Source organism: Pyrgilauda ruficollis, unplaced genomic scaffold, assembly GCF_017590135.1.
Source record: "Pyrgilauda ruficollis isolate IOZ18807 unplaced genomic scaffold, ASM1759013v1 scaffold54, whole genome shotgun sequence".
In the NCBI taxonomy this organism is placed as follows: Eukaryota; Metazoa; Chordata; class Aves; order Passeriformes; family Passeridae; genus Pyrgilauda; species Pyrgilauda ruficollis.
Window position 1 is genome coordinate 7522777 of NW_024527044.1, and position 20089 is coordinate 7542865.

The 20089-nt window shown below is 46.9% G+C and overlaps 1 protein-coding gene across 1 annotated transcript in view; it reads right to left on the minus strand.

The window, feature by feature from the left end:
* The window catches only part of BLK (BLK proto-oncogene, Src family tyrosine kinase), a 35538-nt gene extending 17456 nt beyond the window's left edge, over positions 1-18082 (minus strand). Inside the window, exons 1-4 of the mRNA XM_041480871.1 lie at positions 18003-18082; positions 8833-8935; positions 6492-6540; positions 445-538 (exon numbers count right to left, since the gene is read on the minus strand). Coding sequence (XP_041336805.1) covers positions 445-538; positions 6492-6540; positions 8833-8935; positions 18003-18082 — 326 coding nt within the window. The remainder of the gene's footprint in view (positions 1-444; positions 539-6491; positions 6541-8832; positions 8936-18002) is intronic.
* Between the last annotated feature and the right edge of the window lie 2007 nt (positions 18083-20089).

A 20089-nucleotide genomic window follows, 5' to 3' on the forward strand; every position in this document is an offset into this window, starting at 1 on the left:
GACTGGGCCTCTCCTGTGGTGATTTTGAGAAGTTGAAATGAAACCTCGCAAGTGTCTGGCTCAGTTCTGTCCTTTCCTCTGACTACACCCAACCCACATCCTTTGCAGAAGCAGAATCAGCACAAACAGAGGACAGGAGCTGTTTTTTCTTGTTGCCTTTTTTTTTTTGTTGTTGTTGTTATTTATGTTACTTCTGCACCCACAGGCACTGACAGCAAAGAGGGTCCCAGTAGCACCCAGGCAAGGACAGTCCCCAGCCCCAGAGTATCTGTGACCCACAGAAATGTCACCCCCAGAGAGAAGAGGGTACCCACAGCCAGGCTCTGGAGCAAAGCCAAGGCACAGGCTGAGCTCTGGTCAGCTGCAAAGTGGTGGCTGACCCCAAGGTCCCCCCTTTCCCAGCCTCCCCCTGCTCATTTTTGAACTTCCTTCTGGGTCACTTACTTGGAGAGGACCTGGAGTTTCTCCCCTTTGACCAGCTCCAGGTCACGGTCACTTGAGGCAGGAAAATCGTACAGTGCAACCACAAACAAGTGATCTGAAAGAAGAATTAACTCCTTTGAATCCAGACTGTTCCTTGGGTGGTTTGATGCACACCTGGGTGTATGGTGGGGCATTTCAGCCCCTAAACATGGGGCTCTCTCATCCTCCCACCCCCAAATCCAACCTTTCCACCAACCCAGCTTTCCTGCTTACCACAACCTCTGCTCAGGGATTAACACTGATTCAACAAAGCATTTCCTGTGTATGTATTTTTAAAACACTGCAGAACCACCTCCCCCATCCACAAAACCCAGAGTGCCAATAAGAAAAAGGGGTTTGTGTTGAATTAGAAGGGTCATAAATAACCTGTCAGAGTTCAGCCTGAGTTTTACACAGTAGTAAATGAAAACTGCTACATTTCCCATGGTGGCAGTGGAATTTGACTCAAAATGATGTGGGGTTTTTTGATTGAAAAAAAAAGCATAAAGTCATTGCAGTTTCTGTTATTTGAGGCTGTTTCTAGGATTTAGCTCTCCTTGGGCTCATGGTCTGTGGCCTGTGCTTTGGGCTCATCCAGTATCTTGTCATCTCTCCCTCTTGAACACTTTTCCTTGCAGTGAATGAATCACAGAATGGTTTGGGTTGGAAGGGACCTTAAAGATCATCCATGGGCAGGGATACCTCCCATTATCCCAGGTTGCTCCAGGCCATTCGTCCTGGCCTTGGACAGTTCCAGGGATCCAGGGGCAGCCACAGCTGCTCTGGGTATCCTGTACCAGGGCCTTCCCAGCCTCACAGAGAAGAATTCCTTCTTCACATCTAACCCAAACCTGAGCTGTGCCAGTCTAAAACTGCTGCCCCTTGTCCTGTCACTTTCTCCCCATACAAAAAGTCCTTCTCTCTCCTTTTTATGTGCCTGTCCACTTGCCACAACGCTCTGGCACAGCCCAGGGCTGATCCCTGAGGGCTGGAGCTGAACCTCTTGGTTTGCAAACCCCGGAGGTGCCGGGGCTGCTCTCGGGGAAGCGGTGCAACCTTTCCCCTGAGCTCTGCACGCTCGGGGTTGCTGAAGCGGAAAAGAGCAGCTATTTTGGGGCAAATCAAAATGTATAAAAAGAATCAGCACATGCGCAGGATCACAAAAAATCAAACCAGAACACCGTGGTGAAAAAGAAAAAGAAAGAAGAAGGAGGGGGAGAAGGAGAAGGAATAGGAGAAGAAGGAGAAGGAGAAGAAGGGGAAGGAGAAGGAGAAGGAGAAGGAGAAGGAGAAGGAGAAGGAGAAGGAGAAAAACAAAATAAAAATAAAAATTTAAAGAAAAAGAAAAATTTAAAGAAAAAAGAAAATTTAAAGAAAAATTAAAAGAAAATAAAAATAAAAATAAAAATAAAAATAAAAATATAAAAATAAAAAGAGGAAAAAGAAAAAGAAAAAAGAAAAAGAAAAAGAAAAAAAGAAAAAGAAAAAGAAAAAGAAGAAAAGAATGGGAGCTGTGCTGCAGGAAGGCTTCAGCTTGTGCTCAGCCTAATTAATGCACTGAGACCGATGGACAGCCTATTATTAGCATTTTTCAAAACAGCCTGTCAAGCCACTGTCTTTGCGTGACCTTTTCAAATAATGCCACCAGCAAGAGAGCCAGACTGGCCCTTTGTCACAGCAAGATAACCGTGTCTCTGGGGTGACTTGGGGTTTGTGTCTGTGCAAGGCTGGCTGCTGCTCCGATGGCAATTTGTTAGGGAGGAGAAAGGGTCAGCGTGGGAGGAAAGGCAGCTTTGGAAAGCAGAGCCCTGAGCAGCTCCCTTCAGGCTTTTGAGAAGGAAATCGGAGATCCATGAGAGGTTCCAGCAGAGCCTCTCTCCCAGGATGGGAAAAGGATGATCAGTCACAAGGGGGAATGCTTTGAAGTCTGAAAATAGCTGGCACGGTTGGGGGCTTCCCCTTGAGGCAGCTCGAATTAGCAATGCACCCAAACTCTGTCTGCCTCCTCGAGAAAGTTGTTATCACACATCTACTCAGACATGAAAGGGTTTGGGGCATGTGCCTACTGCGAGGTGTCCACAACCAGCCTGCCATCCACACACACGCACCCTCCTGGTCCTCTTGAAAGGGAAATAATGCAGTGATCACACTCATGCTCGGAAAAATAGGGGCAAGTGTGTGAATATCTTCAAGCCCAGAGTGGCTGTGTACTCCAGAAAATGAAAATGGAATTTTGATCTTGAAGCGACTGACAGAAGTGAAAATAAATGAAATTAAAAAGCGAGAATACAGCAAGGGTTTGTATGCTGAAAAAATACTTTATCACCTCTTATCCCACAACAGGCGCTGAGAACGCTGCATACTGAAATGAGCCAGGAGAAAAGCCCTCTCTGCCCAAGCTAGCAGGAGTTGCCATCTCATGATGAAAGGGGCTCTTCCTGTCCCTGAGTCCATCACCCCTTGAGAAACACATGGATTACACTGCCTTGGATCAGTTTGATCCACTCAGGCCACGAGAGGCTTGTCGGGGCTGTGAGGCTCTCTCAGATATAGCTGCCAGCCCCGGGACTTTGATTGGGAGCCAAACACATCCTGGCTCAGAGCTGCTGTCAGCAAAGTCTGACACCAGCAGGGTCTGCAGAGGCTGAGAGCCAGTTTGGTGGCTCAGTAAGAATGATTCAACCAGTCCTCCCACTGCTGGCTTGTCCTGAATGGAAGGTCTTTGCAACCACCTCATGGCCACAAAGAAGGGCTGAGGCTGTGCCAGGGTGTCCCAGAGGATCATCCATTGGTTTATGGCCATTTTAGGATGCTCATGGTGTAAGTGACAACTTGCAGGACATGTTGGCCAGCTGGGTGCACTGAGCTATGGCTTACTGCTGCTGGAAATGGGGTCAGATTTCTGTTTCAGCCTGGGTTGGTTGGAATCACTGAATCCTAAACTTGGAAAAGATCTCTAAAGTCATCAAGTCCAACCATTTAACCCAGCACTGCCAAGGCAACTCCTAATCCATGTCCCCAAGTGCCACATTCCCGTGGTTTTTAAATCCCTCCAGGGGTGGTGATTCCATTGCCTGGGCAACCTGATCTGAAGATTGGTTACATACACTTTTTGTGAATTTTTTTTTCCTAATATCCAATTTAACCCTCCCCTGGTGCACCTTCAAGCCATCTCCTCTCATCCTTTCACTTTTTACCAGGGAGAAGAGCCCAACCCCTGGCTACAATTTGTTTCCAGGGAGTTGTGCAGAGCCAGAAGGTTTCCCCTGAGCCTCCTTCTCTCCAGGCTGAGCCCCTGCAGCTCCCTCAGCCTGTTCTCCTCAGATATGCTTCACATCAAAGCAAACATTTTTGATTAGAAGTTTTTTAATTTCTCACTCAAAACTTGGCCTTTTCAGTAGAAACAACCCTTCCTTCTCCCACTTCAGCTCAAATTCATGTTTCTGACAGCATTCCTTTCAAACTCAAAACCACATTCAAGTAACAACAATAAAAACAACCAAGAATTTCAGCATTGACTTTGACACACCACAGAAGACCTCAAGTTCCAGAGCATGCTAACCTTCCAGACCGTGCTAACCTTCCAGACCCTGGAGCTCAGTCCTGTTCCTATTTTGGTCAGCAAGAAGCAAGTGAAGAGGTGGAAAAGTCATGGTTCCTCACCAGAAGAAATGACCTTGCAGAGACTTCAACTCCTCGTGCTGTTACAGGTTATTAAAATGCCTGAGCACAAGCAGCCAAACCCACCAGCTCTTTCCATCAGTGGGATTTAAATCCAGCTGTGAGCAGCTGGCAGGGCAAGGGCAGGGGTTATTCTACCTATTTTCTGTGTCTTATCCATCCAATGCAAGCAAACAGCAGCTCTCCCCTGGGACTCTTGGGTTTGGGGCCCACCATGGGCCAGGACTTTGCAGTGCTGAGGGCTTTGGGAGTTCAGAATTAAAATTTTGACTCCACAGAGACTTAAAATCAGCCTTAAAAACATTGTGATTGCCCAGGGAATGGTGTTAAAATGAATGGGAGACTCCCACCATGGGAGAATCACCTGAAGTGAAAAAAGGATTGGTGATGTCATGTGCACCACATTGAATGCAAAGTTCTGCACCCCTTGCCTGCCTTTGTGTAACTTCCACGAAGACAAATGTCAGGAGGAGTTAGGCTTTTGTAAAAAAGAAACAAATTAATGATTTCTGAGACAGAGGTGTGAAAGCTGGAAAGCGTGAGACAATTTCAACAACTACAGATTGGAAAAAAAAAATCAAAGAAAAGCAATTCAAAACACAGAGACCAAAAACAAACAAACAAACAAACAAAAAAACCCACAAAAATTTAAAAATTAAAAAAAAAAAAAAAACAAAACAGGAAAAGAAAAGGTTGATTTTATGTTATATACCACAATTCCATAGCCAATAATTTTTCCTGTCTGAATTTAAAGTGCTCCCACAGGATTTAATTCATCTCTCTGAATTTATTTTTTTTTTTACATGATGTGATTGCCTGGGTTTTGTGCTTTCTCTTTCGATTTACTTGAATTGCTGTCACTTAGGAGAAGATCTCTGGTATCTCAAATATCTTGCTTGGTTCTTATCAGCCTGTTTTGCCACACAGGGCACAGTCAGATGTACCATCATTTCAGGAAACTCAGACACTGGCAGAGAAAAATAGGAAGTTTTCCAGACTGGTCGTGTAAATATTCCTCCAGAACTGGAACTGAATCTAATGAACAAAATTAGTTTTGAGAGCTGAAAATGGCTAATATTGTACTTAATCCATTTTTTAACAACTTTCAACTTCTGCCTTTGGGCATGAAGGAGAAGTAAAATCCGCCTCCTTGATCACAATTTCTGCTGTGACTCTGACCAGAGTGGAAAAAACCCTGTGATAAAAATCCTGTGATAAAAACCCTGTGATAAAAACTCTGTGATAAAAATTCTGCGACAAACTGTCAGTCCCTGCTCAGCTGGGGAGGTGGGAGAGCACGGCCACTTGGAAATGTGCCATGAAAAAAAGTATGCAAAAGAAAACATAGTTTCTGGAAAAATGGCCTTTCCATGAAAACACACCCTAGATCACATGGTTGAAGATATTCACCTCCCACAAATATGATCTCCATAACAAAAGCCAAATTTGAAGAATATTTTGATGTGGCAAGAGTTCCTGTGCTTGGCCCGTGGTAGGGACCCTCCATCACCATCCATAAGACCTAAGAAGACCTAACACTGCCATTCCACCCATCCCATTTATTCACCATCCCCCCTTTCTCTTTCCTCACACCATCTCCCCTAATCCTACCCTTTCATCCATGTGTAGAACGTTCATGTTTTGCTAACTGCCCTCTTCCAAGCTTCCTCTATTTTCCCCCATCTTCTAATTATCTCTCTTTCTGTCCTTAATCTGCAGAACTTCAACAAAAATACACATGAGCTGCTAATGGAGGCTGGGCAGAGGGAGCTGAGGGCTCCCTGCTAAAAGGCAATAATCTCCAAACACCATCTGTGACCCACAGATAATTGCAGAGGTGGATGAAGCCAACAGCCCGTCTCCAGGCAGGGGCTCTGTGTATCCTTATTTTATGTTCTTCCCTTTCTTCTCCTTCTCTTTGTAGCCTCTCTGTGCTCTCTGATGCCTGCTATTTCCTCTGAAATTTTCAGCTGGCTGGATAAAGCATCCATGACTTGTCACACTGCAGACAGGGCAGAGAAATCTCACACAGCTCCAGGCTCAGATCTCCCTTTGCTCCACCAGTCATGGAATCACAGGATTGGAAGCGACCCTAAAGATCTGCTTCCAAAGGAGAGGGAGTGCTTTTTCCTCTGGGTTTCTTTGATGAGCAGGGGAAAATTGGCAGCTGCAAGGACTTGGTGATGTAAACTGAGTTTTCTGAACCACTCTGATAAACTCCCTGCCTGGCACGGCTGCAAATACAGAAACCACACGCCTGTGATGTGATGGCTCATCCTCAGAGCCTGACATTTGGGGACCACCACCCTGCAAAACCCCACGGGGAGGCAAAGAAAACAGAACCTTACCTTGTGCAGAGGCTTGGTTTAGATGAGGGCTGTTGATAACTTGTCTCCCCTGTGATAGAAATAGAAAGGAAAAAGGAGATATTTATCACTTTTCTGTGTTTCAGGAAGAACTGATTTCAGCTTCACAGACGAGTGGGAGTCTGGTCCAGAGACCACTGCAGTCAGCCAGCAGCCCCTGTGCCTGGCTCCACAGCTGTGATGGCTTTAGCACATTTTGCCATGAGGTGTTCATAGCTGTCTTCACAGAAAGCTGGAATAAGCCTTGGCTTCCCTCTGAGTTAAAGCAGAAATCTGCTGCCCCCTCATTTGGAGCCTGCTCTATCCAACCTCTGTCCACTGATGCCAGATTTCGGATCAGTGAGGGGTGAGAGATGAATGGTCCAATTGAGAAATGGCAATTGCAGAGTTGTTTGAAGCAGAAAACCAGAGATATTGTCTGCCATAATTGTCCCAAGGATCATGAGTATATGATATCCTTTGCTCAAGATTACATTAAAAACACAGAGGCAGTGACTGTAGCAGCTAATTAATCAGAGAACTGTAGAAATCACAGAATATTCGATGGTCCTTGTGGATATCCACTCAGAATATTCTATGATTCAATGATTCTATGATTCCTGAGATGGAAGGGGCCCACAAGGATCATTGATCCAGCTCTGGGCCCTGCACAGAGACCCCAAAAATCCCACCCCGTGCCTCAGAGCATTGTCCAAATGCTCCTGGAGCTCTGGCAGCCTTGGGAGTTTCCCTGGGGAGCCTGCTCAGTGCCCAACACCCTCTGGGGGAAGAAGCTTTTCCCAATATCCAGACTAAATCTCCTCTGACACAGCTCCAGCTGTTCCCTTGGGTCCTGTCGCTGGTCACAGAGAGCAGAGATTGCAGCTGCCCCTCCACTGTCCCTCAGGAGGAAATTGCAGACTGTGAAATTAAATAGCAACGAGTTACTGCAACTCATCTGGGCACAATTTTAAAATGTTTACTTTGTTCCTGGTTTGGTTTGGCCCTGCTGCTGGAACTGGCAAATTGTCCACAGATCATTGCAAATAGGCTGGGATGGAACCACCTTGTTTTGGGGGATAACAGTTTGAAACTGGCCTTCACCCACCTTACAGTGCCTATGGTGGGTGTTTGACCACACTGGGTATTTTTATACACGTGCAAAAGCGGTAAAATACAGACACAGAACTAAAAACACCTTGTGTTTTCTGCCTGCACCACCCTTTCACCCCAGCTTAGCAGCAGTGTGGGGTGGGAGAGCTGCTCATCTGCTGCCATTTCTCATTTAAGTGGAAGAAATTTGGATTTCCCCTGACATGTGAGAGCTGAGTGCCTGTGGCAAAAAATAACGAATGGCAGAAGGTGGTCAGTGATACTGTATTTATACTGATAGTGGCTCCTCTCCAGTGAGCTGGAGAGAAGGAAATTTAGGAAAATAACATCTTCTTGGTCAATCTGACATCTACTGTCATGAAAACTGGGCTGAATAGCCGTGGGAGAACTCAGGAATGAAAGTAAAGGAGTGAAAAACATCTCCAGCTGTCATAAAAAGCAATGATTTGCAATTCCTCCCCTCTCCCAAGGCTCGAGATGGTCTTCACATGAGAGCTGCACCTCGAGTTTCTCTTGTGCTGGCTGCTGGACTGGCAGGGACAAGGAAAGACAAAACAACTTCTTGTCCTTTGGACAGCAACAGAGGCAAAGTGACTTACAAAGCTTAAACAAGTTTGTCATTTGAGGTCTCCTAAATCCTTCCCTAGTTCCTTCCTGCTCTAGGTCCATGCCAGCAGAGGCTGAGGGAGGGGAAAGGGAGCAGCAGATGCCCAGCATTGCTGAGTCTCAGCTCACCCCAACACAGAGTGGCTGCAGACCCTCTTTACTGAGCCCGCTGAGGACTCACAGTGGCGAAGTTTCCATTGTGGTTTGCAACTTTGAATCTTAGCCTGAATCTGACCCATCTTGCAAGTCAGCAACATCAGCTTGGGCTTCAAAGTGCTGATGAGAAGATATTTCAATACACAGTATTTTAGGGGTTTTAAATATACAGAGGTTCCTCAGATCCCTTCCCACCCCTGTCCATCAGCTGGGAGGACCAGGTTTCCCAGAGAAGCTGTGGCTGCCCCATCCTTGGAAGTATCCAAATCCAGGTTGGACAGGGCTTGGAGCAACCTGGGATAGTGGAAGGTGTCCCTGCCCATGGCAGGGGGTGGAACTGGATAGACTTTCAGGTTCTTTCCAACCCAAATATTTCTGTGATTCTCTGATTCTAAATATTGACTGCATCACCCCAGATATCAACTGAGCTGTGGGGGGATCCCAAAAGGACACAAAACTGCAGGCTTACCTTGGGTGGGGCAGGAGGAGGTTTGCCCTTGCTTTTTGTATTGCCCCCAGAAGTGTGTTTCTCATTGGGCATCAGCTGATTTTTGCTGCCAAACAACCCCATCCTGGAAGGAAGAGCAGAAATTTTTTTAAATGAGACTGCTTTTGGGGAAAGGTGCAGGCACTGAGGGACAAATTTTGCATTCATGAAGAAGAAGCTGGAGAAAATCAGAATGCAGGACGATGGCACAGTGAAGAGAGGAGTCGAAAACCATCCTGTCTACAGTCCTCTGCTACCTTGGACCCTGTGAATCCCACGGTTTCTGTTCCCACATGACTCTAGTGTTTCACACTTTGCAAATGAGGTTCAAACAGACACTACAAGTCACCAGAAAAATAAGAAAAAGAGGCTCAAATGACTGCTTTGGATATGTCCCCTCTCCAACTCAGAGATCCCCGTCTGACATCGCACTTGCTCCAGGGCTGGGTGATGCTGGAAGGATGAAGATGGATTTATCAACAGCCCTGTGCTGAGCTGGTCAGCTGCACCAGGGCTTCAGGAGGGTCCCACAGTCCCTGGCCCAAGAACGAGTCACCTCAGGCAGCTCAGGGCTTTCTGCAGCTCCTGTCCCTCCCACGCAGCCGGGCCAGCGCGCGGATGTGACCACACCTTGCAGGGAACCAGTCCCACTGTTCCCCACATTTCAGCAGCTCAGGCTCACACTTGATTTGTCCAGGAAGCCACAGGACCCCTCTGGCCCTTTGGAATACTGTGAGAAGTTTAAGAAATGTGGTGCAGCCTGCATCCATCCTGCCTGTAAAGTGTGGGCTGAGGGCTTGTCTCATCCAGCTGCAGTACTCTGGTACTTTGTGATGTGCTCTGAGGTCTCACAAGGTGTGGGTCTCCCAGAAATCATGGATTAGGTTTCCCTCTACCCTATGGATGTCTCAGACCTCCTGGACACCCCAAGGATCACTAGACACTAATGAATCAAGCCCTTTCCATGGATCATCATCTGGTCTGCGTTAAGGATTCCAAACTTGGGCTTGAGGACTGTTTGACTTTCATCCTAGAAATGTAATTTCAGCTCCAGTCTGGAATTCAAGGATAATAATGGGTCTGGGTAGCCAAAATGGCCAAACTCTTCTTGGAGCCTCAAAAATGAAGGAATAGATGAAGCCAGCTTTGCTGAAGTGCAACTTCCAGTGCCAAAGTCTGCCCCACTCCTGCTTTGAACCAAAGGCTTTGGAAGGTGTGGGCTACATGCCCAAAACTCCCAAAATTCAAACTCTGAAGTGCAGAGACGTGTCTCTGTGCAGAGACACATTGACTCCTATTTCTGCCAAAATACCTCAAGGTCTGCAGTGATCATGGAGGATCAGGGGCCTCAGGTCCAGGGACAACCCCCAAATGTCAGTCTGGCACTGTCTCTTGGTAGTCAGATTCCAACCAATGTGTTCAGAAAAGCTCTCAGCAAGCCAGACTCACAGGGAAAAATATTCCAGTAAAAGCAACTTTTTTTTTTTTTGCTTTCTAGCACAGATGTAATATTTTAAAATCTGGGACTCTAAAATGAGGTTTCTAATGAAGCCACCACAATATTGTAAGTTTGGTTTGTTGTTTTTTTTTAAATGTATTTTCCCTTCTGCTTTATTTTTATTATTACTGATAAGGTATGCAAAATAGAAGGAAATATTGAAATATTTCAGGATAGCCCAATACACACTTTCCCCCATCCAAAACTTTTTTCATCTCTGAGATTTCCTTTGACCTGGGTTTACAGATGGCCCATCCATCTGTCCCCAGGCCTCAGCTCCTCTCCAGGCACTGACAGCACAGTTGGAGCGGGAGTTTCACCTATTAAATCAACCAGAGCAGTTCCTGCAGCAATTTCATTTTTATTTGGCAGCCTCCGGGTTGTACCCAGAACTCGCTCTGCTTAGCAGATCTGGTGGTGCAATGGCACATGATTTATTAGGGAAACTTTTCCTGCTTTTCCACTCATAACTTTGTGCCAGGATTTCAGATTCTGGATCATGGGTTTTTTGCCACAAGAGTGGCTTTAATTTTCTTTTTTCTTATTTTTTCTTCTTTTTTTTTTTTTTTTTTTCTTCCAGCAGCAGGGAAAAGCAAGGTATCATTTAAAGTCAAGGCTGGACAATGGATAAGTTTCAGCTATCACTCATTAGCAACTGTGAAAGACAGAAAATCCACCTACATGTTTGGCATTGATTTGTTGTCCTTGTTATGGTCTCACTGGAAAATCCTGGGATCTTTGATATACTCTGCTCCCAAATGAGAGATAATTCATGCAACTGCCATATTTTTGGCAGATTTAGGGAGTGTGAGATACAGCACGAGTCAGCAATTTGCTTTGACTGCCAGTCATGTCACAAGGATGATCTTACGGGAGGATTGACACCTACAGGATTATGGATGCTTTTTTTGGGGTTTTCAGTTGCTCTCAATGTGTGATGGCAACGAAAGATATTTTGGCCATCAAATATATCCTCCCACACACATCCTCCCTCTCCCCTTCCGCTCTGTGTCAGGCAATGTAATTTGTCCAATCATAAGAACACCAGGTGCTCACATAATTAATGGAATACATTAAAAAATAGAACATTATTATTATTATTATTATTATTATTATTATTATTATTATTATTATTATTAATGTTTGTGATTATTTGGGGGCCTGCAAAAGGGTAAAAAAATGCTGTTGGAGATTGGACTCTCCGGACCAACTGATCTTCCAAGAGGGAAGGCAGCTTCTGGATGGGTCTTCACCTGGCAGGGACACCTGCAGAACATCCAGCCCAAAGATGGGGAACTTTTGGGTGGGTGAGTAAAAGCTCTCAGTTCTGGTCAAATACAGAGATAAATCCTAAAGTAGCTCCATAGGTGCTTTGCAATTGTGAATTCTGCAGGGCCAAAGACTGAAAATCTGTACATTTCCAGCTGAACTTGCTTACATTGTAATGCTTTAGTCATAGACCAAATCTGAGACTAAGTGGAGTGAGCCACACTTGGATTTCTTTGAGCAGTTTAGAAAGCAAGGAGGTCTCATGGCTCAACAAGATAAACTATGACCTGGTGACACTGCAACCACTGTAACAGATGATGGAGCTATTATTTAGATATTCATTGGCAATATTTATTGTATTATCTATAAATCTAATCATAATCATCCACACCATCACTGTGTCCTACTTCTCCCACTGGGCCAAGAATCTTCTTTCAACTAGGCTGGTACCCAGTGGTGGCAGAATAGGAAAGGCCTGGAGGAACATCAACCTCAGCAAGTCCAACCAGGGGCTTGGGACCATTCCAGCTCCTCTGGCAGGGTTTGAGAGGAGTGGGGACCACAACTTGACCTGTGCACCCCCGTGGGGACGTTGCAGCCCTTTCTGCACCCTGCTGAGACTGGAAACACCTCTCTGCAGCCTTGCACAGGCTCAGCTTTGTCCCCACGCACGTGTTGGAGACACAGCCGTGCAAAAGCAGCTCAGAGAGGGGAACAACACAGCCCACCTCGAGTCAAGCTTCCCACAAAGGTCACTCGCTCCCACCCACACACAGAAGGGGTTTGAACAGCGCTGAGGATTCACAGTCCCTACAAAATCCACCAGTCCCACTCTTCCAGTCACCTCCAACACCTTTGGCAGCCAAAGCCACCGTCCTTTGGGCCAGCAGGTGTTTTAAAAACCCAAAATAAGTCCTGCAGGCAAATGTTTCTGGATACAGCGAGCTGCTGGTTCCCATGTCACAGCTGGTGGAACCTTAGATTGGTAAAAAGTAATTTTATTTTCAAAAATAAAGGTGGCTGAGTTGAGTGTGCGTCATGACAATGTGTTTCGCTTCTGATTAATGCTTTTAAAAATTATCTTCACAAGAAAAAACAAATGAGAAATGCCACTTAGAATAGTCCTCCCACCCTGTTTTTACTTTTTTTTTTCCAGTGGAAAGGAGTGCTGGGGAGAGCACAACAACTCAGAAAATCATAGAAATTTCCTTTTGTGAATTTATAGTATTTCTGATCTAAAAATATTGGTTTTATTTAATAACTAAGAGAAGGGAAACTTTTTTTCTTCAAGCTTCCAAAACGAGTTCTTTTTAAAGTGACCAAAAGTCAAAGCAGAACAACCAGAACAAAAAAGTTTTAAGGCAACACAAAGTTTTTTCCACATTGCTCTTCATCAGAGAATGGAGTGATAGGACAAGGAGCAACAGGTTTAAACTGAAGGAGGGGAAATTTAGGTCTGATATACAGAAGAAATTCTTCCATGTGAGGGTGGGGAGAGCCTGGCACAGGGTGCCCAGAGGTGCCCCTGGAACCCGGGAAGTGTCCAAGGCCAGGCTGGACAGGGCATGGAGCAACCTGGGAAGGCAAAAGATGTCCCTGCCCATGTCAGGGGGTGGAATGGGATGGTCTTTAAGGTTCCTTCCCACCCAAACCATTCTGGGATTTTAAAATCCTATATGCATAAAAACATGTAGCATAAAACAGCTTCATAAACAAAATGATGGAATTCTTGGGGTGGTCCTGTGCAGGTCCAGGAGCTGGACTCAATGACCCTTATGTGCTCCTTACAACTCAGGATATTCTACAATTTTATGAGTCCAGCTTAGCTGCTGCTAGGTCATGAGTAAAGAATATTAGTTGTTCCTGGAAGAGAACAACTAATTGCTGAAGAAGCCAATAGACACAAGGACAACGAGCCCTGTGGTGCAGCCAGCCCTGAATTTGTGGGACAGACGTGCAGGTCACAGGAACACTGGATGTATGAGCCCATAAAACTGGGGTTCAAGCTGGGTGCCCACATTGGGGAATGATAGAATGCAATTTTAGCAGCCTTCACAGGGGTAGTTGAGGTGGCATTTTGGCTACAGAGAGGTGGGTGCAGGCTCAAGGGTTTCTGAAGGAATGAGTCAAAGGGAGCTCTTTGAAGAGCTTAGAATCACAGAATATTGGAACCCACAAGGATCATCGATCCAGCTCCTGGCCTTACCCAAGACACCCCAACAATCCCATTCTGTGCATCCCTGAGAGCATTGTCCAAACGCTCCCTGAGCTCTGGCAGCCTTGGGGCTCTCACCATTCCCTGGGGAGCCTGGTCAGTGCCTGATCACCCTCTGGGAGAAGAACTTGCCAATAATATCCAACCTAATATCCAACCATTGGCTACAGAGAGGTGGGTGCAGGCTCAAGGGTTTCTGAAGGAATGAGTCAAAGGGAGCTCTTTGAAGAGCTTAGAATCACAGAATATTGGAACCCACAAGGATCATCGATCCAGCTCCTGGCCTTACCCAAGACACCCCAACAATCCCATGCTGTGCATCCCTGAGAGCATTGTCCAAACGCTCCCTGAGCTCTGGCAGCCTTGGGGCTCTCACCATTCCCTGGGGAGCCTGTTCAGTGCCTGATCACCCTCTGGGGGAAGAACTTGCCAATAATATCAGCCTAAACCTCCCTGGAGCTGTGCATCCCTGAGAGCATTGTCCAAACGCTCCCTGAGCTCTGGCAGCCTTGGGGCTCTGACCATTCCCTGGGGAGCCTGTTCAGTGCCTGATCACCCTCTGGGGGAAGAACTTTCTTTAATATCCAGCCTAAACCTCCCTGGAGTCAGTTTCACACCCTTGCCTTGGGCTGTGTCATTTCAAATCTTTGCCCGTTTCATTTTCACAATGAAAGCCCTGCAACACCTACTGCCTTTGGCTGCTTTCCTCTACCAGGGAAAAAGAGATCTAAAGTCATTTCTGGTGAGGATCCAGCACCTTCTGCAAGAGGGATGTGGAGGACACTGACAGGCAGCCTTGAGAGTGCATAGGCGAGTATAGGAAAGGAAACAAGACCAAACTGAGCAGAAAAGCAGAAGTCTTGGATCACCATTTGCCTCAACCCCATGAAACTGCCATGGAAAAAAGAGGTTAATGCCCAAGTAAGTCAATAGAGTTTCACTCTGAGGGCAGCTCCAAAAAAAAAACCCCTAAACCTACTGAAATCACAAAATGAGCCCCCTTTCCATCCAGATTCTGTGGTGGGTGCGACACAGTGTTTTAACAGTTCAGCAAGTTCGGATATTTTAATTCATTTAAAAACTTACGAATGTCTATTTTTTTAAGAACACATTTTTAAAAGGAAATGGGTTCAAAAACCCTAAAAAAATTACTTTGAAAATGCAGATCTAGCCTATTATGAAAGGTTTTAAATGCTAGCTTTCTCTTTGCAAGTCCTCCCCTCTCCTGAAAGAATTGCTGAAATCAATTCACTTCAGATGCAATAATTTAAGTGTTCCAGATTTGCATTTTGCATCAACAAGGAGTGAGAAAGTTCAGTAAAAATAATTTCCTCCAGTTCTTAGAGCATCACAGATGCATTCAATTCTCTTTCCCCTCAATAATGTAGTTTTTCAGAACATTTCCTGACCTGGCACCCTTGGACTGCTTTGCAAGTCACAAAACTGAAGAATTACTGAAGATCTTGATGGATCAGCTCCTTAAATAAGAAGAAAGATTTGCTACTGAAGCAGTTTTTGCTGTGACCATTTTCTACTTCTGCTGGGTTTCTGTCAAGTCCTTTTTAGCTCATATTTTGAAATAATTTGCAGCTTTGTTGCTAAGAGGAGGTAAGAAGACAGCTCCAAACCAATGTGCTGTGCTATAAAGAGCATTAAAACCATTAGCAAGGTCTTTCTCAGAGGCAGAAGGTGGAGGCTACAGCCATCCTCTGTGATGTGGTGGCCAAAATCTGGCTGTCCCATCCCTGGAAGTGTTCAAGGCCAGGGTGGGTGAGCTTTGGAGCAACCTGGTCTAGTGGAAGGTCGACCTGCCCATGGCTTTAAGGTCCCTTCCAATCCAAACCAAGCCATTCTGTGATTCCATGATTCCAGCACTGCAGGAAGTCTCCGTGAAGAGCTGGAGAGCCCAGAGGAAGAAGCATCCTGGTTCTTGCTGGGGAGTGAAGCAAATGTTGGGTTTCCATGTTGCATCCTCACCAGAGAACTGGGAATATACTACTGGCAGTGTTCAGACCCCGTTTCAGTCCTGATCTTTGATGGATACCAGATTGTATTTGTGCAATGAAGACTCTGTCAAACACTCTGGTGAAGGGAAGGTGAAGAACCCCCAGGAGCAGCTGGGCTCTCCCACCGTGGTGAGGTGCTGAGGTTGAGGCTGATCCATCTTAAAACTGCACAACCAAAGAACACCAAAGCAACTGTAGCTGCCTCCTTCTCTTGGCCCCATCCTCCTCCTTCCCCATTCCAGGGCATCCCATCTCCCTGGCTTGAATTCTGTCCAGGCCCCATTCTTGAGCACAGCCAGTGTGGCCGAATTGCCTTGGAAATATCTGTTCCCTGGCAGCCCAGGGCAGATGAACAAATCCAGGAGCTTTGTGCTCCTGTAATTTATCCCAAAGTGAGTGGTACACATGTCAGGAAAGAGACTGAAGCCCACTGGCTTGTTTTAGGGTCTCCTGCTACAATCCAAGCCAGCTTTCCATTTCTATTACAATTTATAACTGCCCTAAATCTACCATTTTTCTTAGGCCATGATTTGCAGGTGAACCTGGCCCAAGCAATGAAACAAGCAAAAAATCCATCTGTTCCAGGTCTTTCTGAAGAGCTGGGACAATCTCTGGGAGAAGGCTGTGTGAGGCTGGGGGGGTGTGGGAGCACACAGATTTCCAGAACCTTGAGTTTAAGCAGACACAGAAAGTCTTTTGACAGGGAATTAAAAAAAAAATAAAGAGAAGAAGATAATAAAAGCTTCTTGCTCATTCCAGAAGAAGAAAACAGCCTCCTGTTGCCAGAGTGGTCATTCCCTAATCAAAACATCTGTCTGGAGGAAAAATGGCTGCTTACATTGAGCTTTGCATCCCGCTGGAAGCCGACGGATGCTCGGCTGGGCTGCAGGAGGCTGCGGGCCAGGAAACAGAGCCAGGGCTCAGGGTCTTGGAGAGGGGAAAAGCAGGAGGGCAGACTGCTTATCCCACCTCCCTTCATGCTTCCCTCATGAGCTCAGCCCAGGCAGCAAGGTGGTATGTCTGCTGGGAATGTCTCTGCAGGACTCAGGGGCTGTGGGATGCACTGGAGTGGGCAAGGAGGAGGATGGGTCCAGGAGAATGAGGCACATCCCTCTGGGTACCTGCAGCCACTCTGGGGTTCTTCAGGAGGGACAGGTTCTATGACAAAACTGCACTGCCCAATAGCACTTTCTGCAGAGCCCGGAATTTCAATTCAAATTTCAACTCAAACCTCTCTCTGCCCAGTGTTGGTGTAGGCCAAACTGTGGATGGGTCCTGGGTGAGCAGGGGAACAGCAGGGAGAAATCCCCTCCACAGGCCACCCCTATCTGACATCCAAACCCTCTGGAAGTGGGCACAGGCCATGCTCCCTTGGCCAGAATCCCTGATGCTCCATTCCACAGCACCTGGAGGACACATCACAGGAATCTGTAGGGATGTGGGGACGTCCTGGCCCTCCCAGCCCTGAGAACATGAGGAGATGGATGGGCTCCACACCTTTATATGTGGTCACCCAAACTTCTGCCCTGGGGAAGGCCCTTCCTGGAGGCCCTGCATTCCAGAGGATGACTTTTCCTAGGAAGGGGACAGCATTTTATAGGACCAAGAGGAGAAATGAACCTGGTGGCAGGCTGGTGCTCAGAAATTCAGTTCCTTGGGTCGGGTCTCAGAGGGAATGATGCTCCCTCCCACCACACTCAGCGGAGGCAAAGGGCTATAGGGAAGGATGTACATCTCCAATTCCCCACCTGAACGCCTCCAGCTGCGTGTCAGGAATAGCAATAGGATGTCAGAGCACTTCCCTACTCATCACAGCTGTGTCCATCTCCTGTCAGCCTTCCCCGCACACAAAACCTCTCTTCCCCTCCAGGCCCTGGGAGAATGGGGGGGATGGGATTGCCAGGATGTGCACACCTGGCACTTCTTTGTCTTCCCCTCCTTTTGCAGGAGACCAAAGGAACAACATCCCTGCAAACCATCCCTCGGCGCCGGATCCAGCAGGAGCTAGGAAGTGCCTCCATCATCTCCTTAACCCACAGATTGTGGGGAGGAGAGGAAATAGGACAAGGAGGAACAGAAGGGTGGATGAAGACAGAGAAAAACCTGCTGTGCCTCTCCCCACCCTCAGGGGAATGTGGATGGGGGTGGGATGTTCCCAACTTGCCTGCTTCCCACGCTGCTGCTCCGGGGGACACGATCCGAGGACGCACGAGCCACTGGTCGGACCCATGACAGATGCTCCATGGGGCTGAAGGCCCTTCCCAATTTTTTCTTTCAGAGGTCTCTGGATTCCACCACATCCACACCATCCATGAGACCAACAGCTTTACACCCACCGACCGCAGGAGCAGCCTGGTTTTGCAAATGCTTTTAATGGGATTTCTTTTTTTAATCAGGTCTTTGTGTCAGAACTGACTCTTTTCTCCCCCCCTAAGGATTCCTTGCTCTATTTTGATTATAAAAATGATCACCTGGGAGGGACTGGGAGTTGCACTTCCCAGACAACCTGGCCAATGAAAATAACAATGAGGAAGGCGAGAAACACAAAGAGAATCCAGACACAAACCCCAGCAAATGCCACAGGCTATTAACAGCTGTCAATAAAAGCAGTGAAAATGACTGTGAATGGATGTGCTTCCACTATTAAAACAACCAAATTTTAGGAAACAACCCAACAAACTGGCTTTGCAATGATCTTTCCTTTCTGTCACTAAAAAAAAAGACCTTTTACTGATGAAACACATCTTGTTCCAGCCAGCTCCATCCCTCTATGAACCTACTCGACCATAGCAGCGTGGTCTAACGAATTAAGACTGGTCAGGGACTTGTGGGTCGCTCTGAGGAAGTGACTTTCTCACTTTGCCTCAGCATGTTCAATTGAGAGACTGAAACTATGTCCTGGGAGATAAATGTTGTATAAGAAGCAGGATTTGTTTCTGTAGAGGCTTCCCATGGTGGATGTGTAATGAGCTGACTCCTCTGCAGTGTTTTCAGTGTATTTTTTTAAGCTGTTGCAAACACATGGCCCCCAAAAACCACTATGTACACCTCTGTGGGAAATTGCATGGCGTCATCTTTGCGTTGTAAGTGACAGCAGGAGGGAAAAGGACGCTTGGTGTCAGCCAGCTCGAGGCTGGGATGACCTCACATCGTTTACACTTCAGCTGCCCCCACTGAGCAGGACAAACACGAGCCAACATCTGCCGGGAGTGATGCACAAGCTAAAGGTCACCCCACACTGGTGATGTTGTTTACAGGAGGAAAAGCTTCACAGGGTAGATCTGAGCTGAGGTCATGGCAGAGGACCTTTACCAGCCACAGGACACAAGAACAACAAGAGGGTGGCTGAGGACACGATGATGTGTGAGATGGGGGCAGCTGCCCCAAGGTTCTCGTGGCTGGTGCCCCCTCTGGAAGCATGGGATGGGAAGCAGCCTTGGCTCTGCAGCTGTGCTCCTGACAAAGGAAGACAACCCCATGGAAGGCTGCAAGGCTGTCTGGGCCATACACAGGGGCCTGCAAGTCCTTGGGGGTCACACTGAGACCATCACCCTGGAGGGTCAGCACAGACTCTCAGAATCTCTAAATCCCAGAATCCCCGAATCTCAGAATAGTTTGGGATTGGAAAGGGCCTCTGGAGATCAGCCAGTCAAACCCTCTTGCTAAGGCATGATCACCTGTAACAGGTGGCACACGAACATGACCAGGTGGGTTTGGAATGTCTCCAAAGAAGAAACTTCACGCCCTCCCTGGGCAGATGTTTCAGTGCTCTGACACCCTCAACATAAAGAATTGCTTCATCATGGTTGAGGTGGAACTTCTTGTGGTTTATTTTATGTCCATTTCTGCTCATCCTATGGCTGGGCACCACTGAAAAGAGCCTGGCACCATCCTCTGACACCCTCCAAGCCTGGGTGACACTGAAGACAACCAGGACAGACACTCAGCCCAGCAGGTCTCAGGTGTGCCTGCTCTTAGAGACACAGAAATGAGGAAGCCCTTGCAGATTTGCCAGACTTCCCCCTTGTCAATTCCCATTTTCCCTTCCCAATTCTCCTCCAGCTGAGGGCAGGGGATGGAGGTGGAGCTCCTCAGGTTTGGGGCTGGGGAAGAAGAGGGCAGTGTCAGGTTAGGTGGAGGGCTTTGAGCTTTAAGACAGGGCCTCGCCATTTGGTGGGCAACCTCTCTTTGCTAAATGAGCTTCACTTCCTATCCCTGTGAAAAGGGAAGTTGCTCTTTTAGAAAGATGCT